At 44.9% G+C, this 13,542-nt stretch overlaps 1 protein-coding gene across 9 annotated transcripts in view; it reads right to left on the minus strand.

The window, feature by feature from the left end:
* Window positions 1-13,071, minus strand: part of mecom (MDS1 and EVI1 complex locus) — a 569,027-nt gene extending 555,956 nt beyond the window's left edge. For 2 of the 9 annotated variants that reach the window (XM_008106050.3, XM_008106051.3), the window contains exon 1: window positions 12,774-13,071. In XM_008106050.3, coding sequence (XP_008104257.1) covers window positions 12,774-12,810 — 37 coding nt within the window. In that variant the 5' untranslated portion in view covers window positions 12,811-13,071. The remainder of the gene's footprint in view (window positions 1-12,773) is intronic. The other 7 variants (XM_008106053.3, XM_008106054.3, XM_008106049.3 and 4 more) reach the window with 6 other exon arrangements.
* Between the last annotated feature and the right edge of the window lie 471 nt (window positions 13,072-13,542).

The raw sequence follows: 13,542 nt of genomic DNA on the forward strand, positions 1-13,542 counted from the left end.
ATGTAAGGCAGATGTGTTTGTTATGAGAGATTAGTTGCCACATCCATGTAGTAAACTTTGCTCGATGTAGGGAGTGGAAATACTTTTTTATAGGCCTAATAACTGAAAAGGAGGTATTAATGGTTACTGCCCTTGGAAGAAGAGAGTATTTGGAGACTTTGTGATGGTCATTGTTATTAAGATACAGGTGAAGGCAAGAAGTATCGACAAAGTTAATTTTAAAACAATGTCAGTTCTCTGAACACCAGTTTACCTCTGCAAAGTTTCACAGGGACACTACCAAATTAGCTCTCTTTGAACCTGCAGACCTCTCTTTACCCAAAATCTGACTTGTGTGACTTCTAATATAGTTACATAAGGCCCCTTACAAAGAAATAACAAATGGCAATATCTCACAATTTTTAGTAATTCAGTAGCAACGTTGGTAACTTTAGGTTTCCTTGTGGAAAGAAAGAATGGGGTATAAATATACATAATAAACATAATAATAAACTGTGCAAGGAAGCTGACGAAACCATTGATCATATCCTCAGCTGCTGTAAGAAAGTCGCACAGACAGACTACAAACAGAGGCACAACTATGTGGCCCCAATGATTCATTGGAACTTATGCCTCAAGTACCACCTCCCAGCAGTAAAAAAAAAAAAAAACTGGTGGGATCACAAACCTGCAAAAACAATGGAAAATGAACATGCAAAGATACTGTGGGACTTTCGAATCCAGACCGACAAAGTTCTGGAACACAACACACTAGACATCACAGTTGTGGAAAAGAAAAAGGTTTGGATTATTGATGTCTCCATCCCAGGTGACAGTTGGATTGATGAAAAACAACAGGAAAACCTTAGCCACTATCAGGACCTCAAGATTGAACTTCAAAGACTCTGGCAGAAACCAGTACAGGTGGTCCCGGTGGTGATCGGCACATTGGGTGCCGTGCCAAAAGATCTCAGCTGGCATTTGGAAACAATAGACATTGACAAAATTACGATCTGCCAACTGCAAAAGGCCACCCCACTGGGATCTGCGTGCATCATCCAAAAATATATCACACAGTCCTAAACGCTTGGGAAGTGTTCTACTTGTGATTTTGTGATACGAAATCCAGCATATCTTTCTTGTTTGCTGTGTCAGACTATGTCATTGTGTCAATAATAATAAGAATAATAATACCTCTACACCAGGATAAGCAACCCGTCTCATTTAAAACGCTGTTGACCCACAGAAATTGTTTTATTTGTAACTCATTTGTCTTATAACACAGGAATCAAGGTGACTTACAACTACATCAAAGTGAGGAAAAGTTAGTCTCCCTCAGCATTGCTGAACTGCAGTTCCCAGCAACCCTAACCAACATAGCTAATGGGGAAGAATGCTGGTAGTGACAATTCAGCAACATCAGGAGGGCAGCTCTAACATTTGGCTTAAACAGCACTCCCACATCTGTACCCTAAGGGACTAAGGGTAGCTTTCCTTCTTTTCTAAAGTGTGTTTTAATAGTTCCAGAGCATCTCTTTCAGTAATACCCTGGATTACCATCAGGCTTTTAAAATCTGCTCCCTCTGGCCACCCTGCCGAAATCCCTCACTTTAGGATGTTTATTTGAATTTCCTTGCAAACTTGTGGTGCCTGCTCAGCTAAGGATCTGCCCATGCATCCATGACATGGCATTGAAAACCATAGTTCAGACTACTTTCCAGTTTCTTGGGAGAGCCTCACCAACAAAAACTACTGCCAAAAGCAGGAGTATAAATATCATAGAGAAGGTTGGAGTGATCATTCAAAAATCAAACCCATCATTGGACAATGGATGCATTATGTGTGGTCACAGCTGCAACTCTGTCCATGCTAAGCTCTTTCCACTCCCCAAAGCTGTCATTCATTGAACAAGTGAGGAAATCAATCCATTATAAGTCAGGCTCGTCTATGTATATGTATAGACCAGGCATGGGCAAACTTTGGTCCTTCAGGTGTTTTGGACTTCAACTCCCACAATTCCTAACAGCCGGTAGGCTGTTAGGAATTGTGGGAGTTGAAGTCCAAAACACCTGGAGGACCAAAGTTTGCCCATGCCTGGTACAGACCCTGGAAAATCCCATGGTATTTTCCCCTCGAAGTACAGCTAGGAATGCATCTTTTGTGGAGGTTGTAAAGACTAGAATTTATAATGTTTACAAAAATTAACACATCAAACTGACACAACCACTATTCATCAATGATTCGTAGTATTATAATTATTTATATCCTGTCTTTTTCTCAAAACTGGGATTCAAAACAGCTTCATCTTGAAGCTACATCCACATGATACAAAGAACATCCATGTGACCCATCGCTTGTTCCTTCCACTCAAAGAGCTTTGACTTCTCTCTTCTACTGTGGGCTGAGAATCAAGTAGTTACAACAGTGGTATCTTTACTTTTTCTCAAAAAAAAATCAGAATAACTAGTAGAAAGGGATACACTTACATACAGCCCTTGAGGTTCAAGGCAAAAAGATCTTGCATACATAAGATCACTGCCTCATTTAACAGGAATAACTACCACTCACAGTCAGTCACTCATACCCACAATCACCAGCATAATTGATCAGCAATTAACTCAAGATCCCTTAATGAAGATGAATTATTCCTTAACAAGCTTGAAGTACCTTACCAGATTCATAATAAAGGCAGTTGAAAAATTCAGATTTCCTTCTCCTCGTATATATACACACACATAATTTCAGCACAGGCCCATGGATTTATGGTGGCTACAGTGCAAATGTAACTAGGGACTGTAATTTTGGATTAATATATTAGGAATACAAATAATACGGCCCTATATAAAAGTCAGAGTCGTAATATCACACCTGCAATTCAAAGAGTTAAAGGACTGATTCATTTACCATTGCTGAACTACTTTTCACGGAGAATAAAAAGAAAAGTTGCATAAAATCTGGAAGAGGGAAGCTGACCACCATTTATTAGCACCCCTAGTCTAACAAATATTGTGCCCTGGAATTTAAGTATTGTTTGCTCTGTCCCTTTATTCTCCAACATTAGCAGTAATTTGTTGCTATTGTTGCATACCTTCAAACCATTCCAACTTATGATGACCTCAAGGTGAATCTATTGAGGGCTTTCTTTGGAAGGTTTTTTTAAAGAGAGGGTTTAACTTGCCCATGATTTTCCCTTCTTGCAGATACTTGCAGAGGAGGGCAAATTACTTTTCCCCAATCTATTATCACTGAAACAGCTTTAAATATGAAGTCATTTATAAACACAATGTGTACATTGAAAAGGCTTTGATATGTCCAGTGTATCTTAACTTCAAGTGAGTGTACATAGGCTATTTTATAGACAGTGTTTATTACTTCCAGGAGAGTTCAACAATAGACAGTTTTGGAGTACCACTCTACCGGCATACCTCACTTAACAAAACACTCTAAGAAAGGAGCTCCTTTTCACATAGCCTTTTTTTCACCTGCACAGACACATTCCTCGGTGTCCTCTGTCTGCTAGTCTTTTAGTGAAGAAGAAAGGCCTGAAAAACACAGACTTATCTGTCGCAAACAGTGCAAAGAACTTGAGCAGCAGTCTATTCTAGCCAATTCAATTGTATTTAGGTGTGCCTACCTTCAACAGGCAAGGTAAACAGCAGCTGCCTCCAGAACAGTACAAAGAGAGAAAACAGTTACTGTATATATTCATATATAAATGGATTTTGATGTGACCATTGATAAGTCAAGGATCATTCTGCAAAGAGGCAAATGTGCCCATTGAACCTCAGGAGGGTAGTTGCTACTGATCACCCCCATTTTCCCACTCAACTTTCAAAAAGGCCAGAAACGGTACTGTGGCAGAATGTTGAAGAGATTGGTATTTATTTTGGGTTCTCCTGGGATGGACTGAAATATTGCCTTTCACCAATTAAAGAAAGGATTTAGCAGGCTATATCTTCATTATTATTTTTAGACTAACACATGAGTATATACAGTATATCTCACTCTGTCCACCAACTTGCTGGTAGAGGGAAAATCATCCCTGGATGTATTTTGGAAGAAGCTTCCAAGTTGCCTGTAGGAAACTCACAGTGTTTTACTTATGCAAGCCTTACATGACCCAGTTGTCCATTTCACATGTGGATATTGTTAGCTTCGGATAAAATGTTTGCTTAAACATGTTGACCACTGCTTTTGTTTCTATTATTTTTCTCTTAATTTCTGCCTGTGGTACAAAATGTTCTGTTAGAGATGTAATGCCCCAGGATTTTACTTTATTATAAGCCCTTTTTACACTATACTACTGCAGGCTGGGGCAAACCTGGGCCCTCTGGGTGTTTTGGACTTCAATTACCACAATTCCTAACAGCCTACAGGCTGGGTTGCTGTGAGTTTTCCAGGCTGCGTGGCCATGTTCCAGAAGCATTATCTTCTGTTGTTTCACCCACATCTATGGCATGCATCTTCAGAGGTTGTGAGGTCTCTTGGAAACTAGGCAAGTGCAGTTTATATACAGTAGAGTCTCACTTATCCAACACTCGCTTATCCAACATTCTGGATTATCCAACGCATTTTTGTAGTCAATGTTTTCAATATATCATGATATTTTGGTGCTAAATTCATAAATACAGTAATTCCTACATAGCATTACTGTGTATTGAACTACTTTTTCTGTCAAATTTGTTGTGTAACATGATGTTTTGGTGCTTAATTTGTAAAATCATAAACTAATTTGATGTTTAATAGGCTTTTCCTTAATGCCTCCTTATTATCCAACATATTCGCTTATCCAACATTCTGCCGGCCCATTTATGTTGGATAAGTGAGACTCTACTGTATCTGTGGAAGGTCCAGGGTGGGAGAAAGAACTCTTGTCTATTGGAGGCAAGTATGAATGTTGCAATGAATTTATTTTTTTTTTCGTGTCAGGAGCAACTTGAGTTGCTTCTGGAGTGAGAGAATTACGTTGCCCAGGGGAGGCTTGTGGGAGGCTTCTCTCATGTCCCCGCATGGAGCTGGAGCTGATAGAGGGAGCTCATCCGCACTCTCCCCAGGTGGGATTCGAACCTGGCAGCTTTCAGGTCAGCAACCCAACCTTCAAGTCACTTAGTCCACTACGCCATCTGGGGGCTCTGCAATGAATCACCTTGATTAGCATTGAAAAGTCTTGCAGCTTCAAGGCCTGGCTGATTCTTACCTGGGGAATCCTTGGTTTGGAGGTATTCGCTGGCCCTGATTGTTTCATGTCTGGAATCCCCCTGCTTTCTAAGTGTTGTTCTTTATTCACTGTCCTGGTATTAGATTTTTTTAAATACTGGTAGCCAGATTTTGTTCATTTTCCTGGTTTCCTCCTTTCTGTTGAAATTGTCCACATGCTTGTGGGTTTCAATGGCTTCTCTGTGTAGCCTGACATGATAGTTGTGAGAGTGGTCCAGCCTAATATCCTGTGTCCAGATTGGTTCACCAAGTGCTCTGCTATACCTGACTTCTCTGGTTGAGTTAGTCTGCAGTGCCTTTCATGTTCCTTGAGGGAGAGGTATTTCCTATTGGCACCAGACTCCTGCCTGATGTTGGAAGCTAAGCAGGGTCAGCCCTGGTGAGGACTTGGGTGGGCGACAGAGGAAAAGTACCAGGTGCTACAACCTTTATTTCAGAGAAGGGAACTGGCCAAACCACTTCTGAGTATTCCTTACCCACTATAAGTTGACATGCATCTTGAAAACACATGCACACAGAGGCATATAGAATACTCTGCCAGGGAGATCTAGTGCGGTCTCACACTACAAATTCCAGGATTTTAAAGGAGGATTCAATGTATAGTATAAACCAGGCATGGCCAAACTTGGACCTTCCATCCAGGTGTTTTGGACTCCAACTCCCACCATTCCTAACAGCCTCAGGCCCTTTCCTTTTCACCCTCAGCCGCTTAAGGAATGGTGGGAGTTGGAGTCCAAAACACCTGGAGGACTCAAGTTTGCCCTTGAAGTCCAAAACTGTTGGCCAGTGAACTCTCCAAAGGCTTGGTGAGAGCTGCATCCTTAGCGGCTCTTTCCCTTGATCTTTGGGAGGGAAAGTGTCCAAGGGATAAGCCCCTCCTTTTCCAAGACCCTAAACAGCCTGTTTATGGGGATTCTGGGTACATCTAAACGCCCTCAACGCTGCTGGACTTTATGAGCCTGGGGTTTCTCTTGAAATGCTCCCGAAGCAAAAGGAGAAGGCGTTTTGGCGAAGAGGTGGGGACTGGAGGAAACTTGTGGAGCTCTGCATTTCCCCCCTTCGTTGGGGGTTCACACGTGCCATTTGCGGCGCTCCAGAGCGGGTTTAACATACATTTTCGGGGGCAAAGGAGCTACCATTGCATTGCTGTCGGCCGGGAGAAATGAGGCCGAACTCTCTCCTGGAAATCCTTCAGATCTGATTTGATTTGAGCAGATTCCCCGCCGTCCTCCTGTTGCGCTTGGAAAGCAGAATAAATTATATTTACTGGGTTGCTGCGAGTTTTCCGGGCTGTATGGTCATGTTCCAGACGTTTCGCCTGCATCTATGGCACGCATCCTCAGAGGTTGTGAGGTCTATTGAAAATTAGGGAAGAGAGATTTATATACCTCTGGAAAGTCCAGGGTGAGAGAAAGAACTCTTGTCTGTTTGAGGCAGATGATAATGTTGCAATTGATCACCTTGATTAGCAATGAATGGCCTTGCAGCCTCAAGGACTGGCTGCTTACTGCCTGGGGGAATCCTTTGTTAGGATGTGTTAGCTGGCCCTGATGGTTTTCTGTCTGGAATTCCCTTGTCTTCTTTATTTATTGTCCTGATTTTAGAGTGTTTTAATACTGGTAGCCGGAATTTTCCTGTTTTCGGAGTGTTGCTCTTTATTACTGTCCTGACTTTAGAGTTTTTTTTAATACCCCCAGGCAGGAAGCAACCAGTCCTTGAAGTTGCAAGGCCATACAAGGCTAATCAAGGTGATCAGTTGCAATAGCAGCTTCAAAACCTGTCTGCTTCCTGCCTGGGGTATTAAAAAAACTCGAAAATCAGGACAATAAATAATGAAGAACACTCAGAAAACAGGAGAATTACAAACAGAAAACAACCAGAGCCATCTAACACCTCCCAACAAAGGATTCCCCCAGGCAGGAAGCAGCCAGTCCTTGAAGCTGCAAGGCCGCTCAATGCTAATCAAGGTGATCAATTGCAACATTCACACTTGTCTCAGGCAGACAAGAGGTTTTTTTTTCTCCCACCCTGGACCTTTCACAGATATACAAAACCCCACTTGTCTAGTTTCCAACAGGCATCACAACCTCTAAGGATGCCTGCCATAGATGCAGACGAAACGTCAGGAGAGAGTGCTTCTGGAACGTGGCCATACAGCCCGGAAAACTCACAGCAACCCAGTAATTTTGGCCATGAAATCCTTCGACGACAAATTAATATTTACTCCAGAGTAGATCTACTGGATCCCGCAAAAGTGTGAAGGAAGGACCTTCAAGGCGCTGGACTTTCCTTGGGAACTTACATGCATTTCCCTTTGGGTTATTATTACAGTCTCAATTCGGGCCTTGTTTGGCAAGGTTGGTTTTCCAGGAATGAGTCCGTTTGCGCCTCTTTCGCGTTTTAATTCGATCGGTTTCAAGCGCAAAACTTCCCCAAATCGGCGGCGGCGCTTCGGTTCCAGATCCCTCGGCTTCGCTTTGCCTCTCCCGTTTAGAAAGCGCACCTGAACCGCTTGGGCTCGGTTTAGCAAGGGGTCAAAGCGGGCTTAGTTTGGGAGAGGAACGAGCTGTATAAAATCGGAAGCAACCTGGACTATTTTAAGGTGGATTTCCGCCCCGGATCACGCATTGGTCAAAACAGAAAATCGAAACTCACATATGTACATATATGTTCCAAACAACCTGTATGAAGCTGCAAGGAATTCAATGCGAATCAAGGGAGCCAACTGCAACATTCACACTTCCTTCAAAAAGACAAGAGTTCTTTCTCCCACCCTGGACTTTCCACAGATAGATAAACCCCACTTGCCTAGTTTCCAACCTCTGAGGATGGCTGCCATAGATGCAGGCGAAATGTCAGGAAAGAATGCTTCTGGAACATGGGCATACAGTCCGGGAAACTCACAGCGACCCACACAGCCATATAACCCAGAATGTCAAGGTTATCCGAGTCCCCACTGCCATATATCCCAGTTCAAAGCAGATAATGTGGGATTTTATCCAGCTGTGTGGAAGGGGCCATAGTGAAAGCCTTCCACAACACAACCTGTATGGAGTTTGGGGGAGAAAAAGGCCAAGGAAAAAGTGAAACTGGGCTCTCCATTTTGACGAATTAGTTCTGGAAGAACTGCAGGCGCGAGGGAGAAGGGAATGGGAAAGGAAGGGGAAATCGGAGATCTACAAAATAGGTGTAAAAAACTTGTACTTCTTAGCCTCCCAACCCAGTTTTCTTCTGCAGGAAGGTTGAAGGGAAAAAACCAAATCGTGTGAAATCAATTCGAGGTTTAAATCGCCGCTTTCCACCTCTCAAAGTTTTGTCAATATTCCAGAACGCATTGGAAAATCTCACAACAAAACCACCCCATCCCTAAGCTCAGAAACAGGTCGAGAACCAGAAGGTGTTCCCCACTTTTCCCCTCTTTTTTGTGACCGGATTTAACACGAAACCAAATTTGGAGAGAGAAAGATGAGAGAGTTGCGCCTCGGTCGGTCGCTCTCCAAGGGTTTCCAAGAATCCGATGCCTGGATCCTTCTATTCCGGGGCAAAAGACGGGACTAAAAGAAATCCCGATTTAAATTCAATTAAATCGTCTGGTTTTGCACCTTTTTCCCACCCCCGACCCCCCACCATCCGCCCCAATTGCGGCCCTTTTCTCCCCTTCTTTCCTGATGCCAACTGCGAAGCAAAGGAAGGAGAAAATACTGTCAGTGTCACTGAAAATGCAAGGGACACAAGACAGGTTTTGCAAGGTGATTCGGCCCTTTTGAAAAAAGGAAGAAGAGAGCAGAAAGGGCGAAACCCACGCATTTCGTAGGCGAGGGAAAGAAAGGGCTCTGAGCCGCTGCAGTAAACAAAACTCCGCTAGCAAAGTCAAAGACTCGGGTGGCGGCGCTGGAAAGGGCGCATTTTCCGCGCGAGATTCTCTCCCTTTCTCCCTTTCCTTCCAAAAGCACGCACCGGGGAGAAAGAAGCCGGGAAAGAAGCATTTGCAAAAGGAGGAGAAGCGAGAAGCTCTTCAGGAGGAGGAGGAACACGCGCGAAAGGGGACCCAATCGGTCACGGAAACCCTCCGAAGGAGCCCGGCTTTCTCCCCACACGGTCCCATTCTTAGCTTCCCACTTCTTAGGTGAACAAGAGCCAGCGACACGCGGTTCTCTGACACTCGTGGGAGGCAACAGGCCCGGGAAGACACGAAGCGATGGGTCCGGGAGGTTTGGAGAAAGTGGGAGGTGAAAGTGGAGGACGCCGATGGAAGGAAAGAAGGAAGGAAGGCGCAAAAGCGGGGGAAAGAGAAAGATGATATGATTGCTGTGAGTTTTCTGGGATGTATGGCCATGTTCCTGAAGCATTCTTTCCTGACATTTCGCCCACATCTATGGCAGGCATCTTCAGAAGCCCACATCTATGACAAGCATCCTCAAAGGTTGTGACATCTGTTGGAAACTAGGTAAGAGGGATTTATATGTCTGTGGAATGTTCAGGGCGGGAGAAAGAACTCAGCTAACACCTCCCAACAAAGGATTCCCTCGGGCAAGAAACAGCCAGGCTTTGAAGCTGCAAGGTCATTCAATGCTAATCAAGATGGCCAATTGCAACACTGACACCTTCCTCAAACAGACAAGAGTTCTTTCTCCCACGCTGAACATTGCACAGATATATAAACCCCACTTGCCTAGTTTCCAACAGACCTCACAACCTCTGAGGATGTCTGCCATCGCTGAGGGTGAAACTAGGGAACAACACCCCCTTGCAAGGAGGGGAGGGGGAGGCATTATTGGGGGGAGGAAGAGAGGCTGAGCTGTCATGAAGGCTTTCCTGGCCGGAATCATTGGGTTGCTGTGAGTTTGCCGGGCTATATGGCCATGTTCCAGAAGCATTCTTTCCTGATGTTTCGCCCACATCTATGGCAGGCATCCTCTGAGGTTGCGAGGTATGTTGGAAACAAGGCAAGTGGGGTTTACATTCAGGTATCAGTGGAAGGTCCAGGGTAGAAGAAAGAACTCTTGTCTGTTGGAGACAAGTGTGAATGTTGCAATTAATCACCTTGATTAGCATTGAAAAACCTTACAGTTTCATGGCCTAGCTGCTTCCTGCCTGGGGGAATCCTTTGTTGGGAGGTGTTAGCTGGCCCTGATTGTTTCATGTCTGGAATTCTCCTATCTTCTGAGTGTTGTTCTTTATTTATTGTCCTGATTTTAGAGTGGTTTAATACTGGTCGCCAGATTTTGTTCATTTTCCTGGTTTCCTCCTTTCTGTTGAAATTGTCCACATGCTTGTGGATTTCAATAGCTTCTCTGTGTAGTCTGACATGATAGTTGTGAGAGTGGTCCAGATAATATGCTGTGTCCAGATTGGTTCATCAAATGCTCTGCTATGGCTGACTTCTCTGGTTGAATTAGTCTGCAGTGCCTTTCATGTTCCTTGATTCGTGTCTGGGCCTTGGTGGTCCCTCTGTAGATTGTCCACAGCTGCATGGTATACGGTAGACTACTGCAGAGGTGAGAGGCTCCCTCTTGTCCTTTGCTGAATGCAGCATTTATTGGACTTTCTTAGTGGGTCTGTAGATAGTTTGTTGGCTGTGTTTCTTCATCAGCTTCCCTATGCGGTCAGTGGTTCCCTTAACGTAAGGTAAGAACACTTTTCCTCTGAGTGGATCTTTTGTCTTTACTTTCATGGCTTGTTCTTGGCCTTGCAGCTCTTCTGATGCCTGTGGTGAAGTATCAATTGACCTGTAGAATAAAAGCCCTGGCAGACCATGCAAAAAGGATCTGCGAGAACCCCACCTCCTCCAATGAGAGCTGAACCACCGAAACTGGGCTCTAAGGGCCAATGGATATTCCACCACAGACATCAGAAGAGCTGCAAGGCCAAGAACAAACCAGGAGAGTAAAGACAAAGATAAATGTTAATCAAGATGTCCAATTGCACCATTCACACCTGCCTCCAACACACAAGTTTTTTCTCCTACCCTGAACATTCCACAGATAATTTGTTAATTTTCAGTTTCTTCTATTCTGTTGAAATAGTCCACATGCTTGTGGATTTCAATGGCTTCTCTCAATAGCCAGGCTTTGAAGCTGCCAGGCTATTCAATGCTAATATTATAGTATAATTTATAATACTTAATTTATAATATTTAATAATATAATATATTGTATATACATATAATATTGATAATATTATAATGTATTACAATATAATACTGATAATAATACAATTTAATAATATTAATTAATATATTAACTAATCATATTACAATGTAATGATATAGTACAATATAGCAATTTAATGCTAGTATTGTACAATGCTAATAATATAATGTATTGTATGTGAATGGAATTTGTAAGCCGCTCTGAGTCCCCTTTGGGGTGAGAAGGGCGGCATATAAATGTAGCAAATAAATAAATAATCAAGCTGGCCAATTGAAACATTCACACTTGCCTCAAGCAGACAAGAGTTCTTTCTCCCACAGATATATAAACCCCACTTGCCTAGTTTCCAAGACTTCACAACCTCTGAGGATGCCTGCCATGGATGTGGGCGAAACGTCGGGAGAGAATGCTTCTGGAACATATCCATAAACTCACAGCAACCGACTGACTTCTCAGGTTGAGTTAGTCATGTTCCTTGACTTGGGCAATGCTGCGTTTGGTGGCCCAGGGCTGCATGGTATACAGTAGACTCCTGCAGAGGTTTGAGAGATCCTCTCTTGTACTTTGCTGAACGTCAGGAGAGAATGCTTCTGGAACATATCCATAAACTCATAGCAACCCACTGATTTCTCAGGTTGAGTTAGGCATGTTTCTTGACTTGGGCAATATTGCGTTTGGTGACCCAGGGCTACATGGGTATACAATAGACTCCTGCAGAGGTTTGAGAGATCCTCTCTTGTCCTTAGCTGAACGTCAGGAGAGAATGCTTCTGGAACAGGGCCAGACAGCCCGGAAAACTCACAGCAACGCAGAGGCTGCAGGGTCCAGCAATGCGCGCCACCCCGGCCTTCTTTCCCGCCACCCCTCCCACCTTCCTCCTCCCCTAAGACTGCCCGGAGCGCGTCCCCGCCTCCCTCCTTCCCTCGACGTTGCAGGTTGTTGTGCCTCGTGCGCGCTCCCGCCGCCCTCCTGCGCCTGAAACCAAGCCCGCAGCGCCCACTAGAGGCCGGCGGCGCCTCTGCACGCGTCTCCCTTTTCCTTTCCTCCCAACTTGCCACCCGGCTCTCTGAACTTTTGCTCAACTCTTTCTCCGGCGCGGCTGGTCAAGTTGAGCAGCGGTATTCTCTCTCCGAAGCCAAACCCGAAAAAACCTTCTTCCTCCTGGGCAGGCAAGGAAGCCAACAAGATTGCCCTTTCGGCTCCGGAGCCAAGCAAAGTAAAGCGGACCTGGAAAGAGCGGCGTTTGTTTTTGTTCTCCCCCCCCCCCACCCCATTCCATGGAGAAGAAGTGGATGCAAAGAGAGCCAGGGAGGGGTCTGGGGTGTGTGCAGAAGGGTCTCCCCAATCCCTCCCTCCCTCCAGACCCCCACCTTTAAGCCCTCAACCCATTCCCGCCCGCCAACACCAGCGCGCTTTTGCACCTACTTGTGGCCAGTTTCCTCGCTCTGGCTTTGGATCGCATTGCTGCCCAGTCCGGCGGACGTTGCTTGGAGGGAGGGGGGAGGAAGAAGAAGGAGAAGAAGAAGGAGAAGAGACAATCAACCGATGGGTTGGTGACCCCCCCCCTCCTTCCTCCCTCCCTCCTCTCTCTTTCCCCCCTCTCTTCTCCTCCCTCGCTCTTTCTTTTCTCTCTTTCTTTCGCCCTCCTCCACAAGGCACTCTTTCCTGCAACAGCCCCAAAGCTCGCTATCTCTCCAGCATTGTCAGTTTGGACACCTTCGCACATGCGCAACGGCGGCTTCTCCCCCTTCTCTCTCTCTCGCTCTCTCCCCCCCCTTTTCGACAATCTCCCATTCGCGGCCAAAAAGGAAGAAAAAAAAAGTTTGGAGAGATCATTTACTACTTCTCCAGGGAAGCTCACTACTTTGGGATTTCCAAGGAAGCAAAGAAAGGAAGTCCTTCACACAGAGACTCCGCTGTGTAGATGCTCCGCTTTCGAACCGCGTTGGGGACTGGGCAAGGCGTGGATGACGCCTGGATGCCAAACTTCTTCCTGCCTTGCCTCGCTTCTGACTTTGTTTTGCTTTTCCTTCCCGTCCAATCCTTTTGCAGACAACGAATGTTATTTTATTTGGTACAGACTAAGACATGGAAACCTTAACTGCATTGTATGCCCTTCTATGGGTTTTGGACTTCAACTCCCATCATTCCTCACAGCCTCAGGCTGAGGGTGAAAAGGAAGGGGCCTGAGGCT

This window comes from Anolis carolinensis, chromosome 3 (assembly GCF_035594765.1).
Source record: "Anolis carolinensis isolate JA03-04 chromosome 3, rAnoCar3.1.pri, whole genome shotgun sequence".
Taxonomy (NCBI): Eukaryota; Metazoa; Chordata; class Lepidosauria; order Squamata; family Dactyloidae; genus Anolis; species Anolis carolinensis.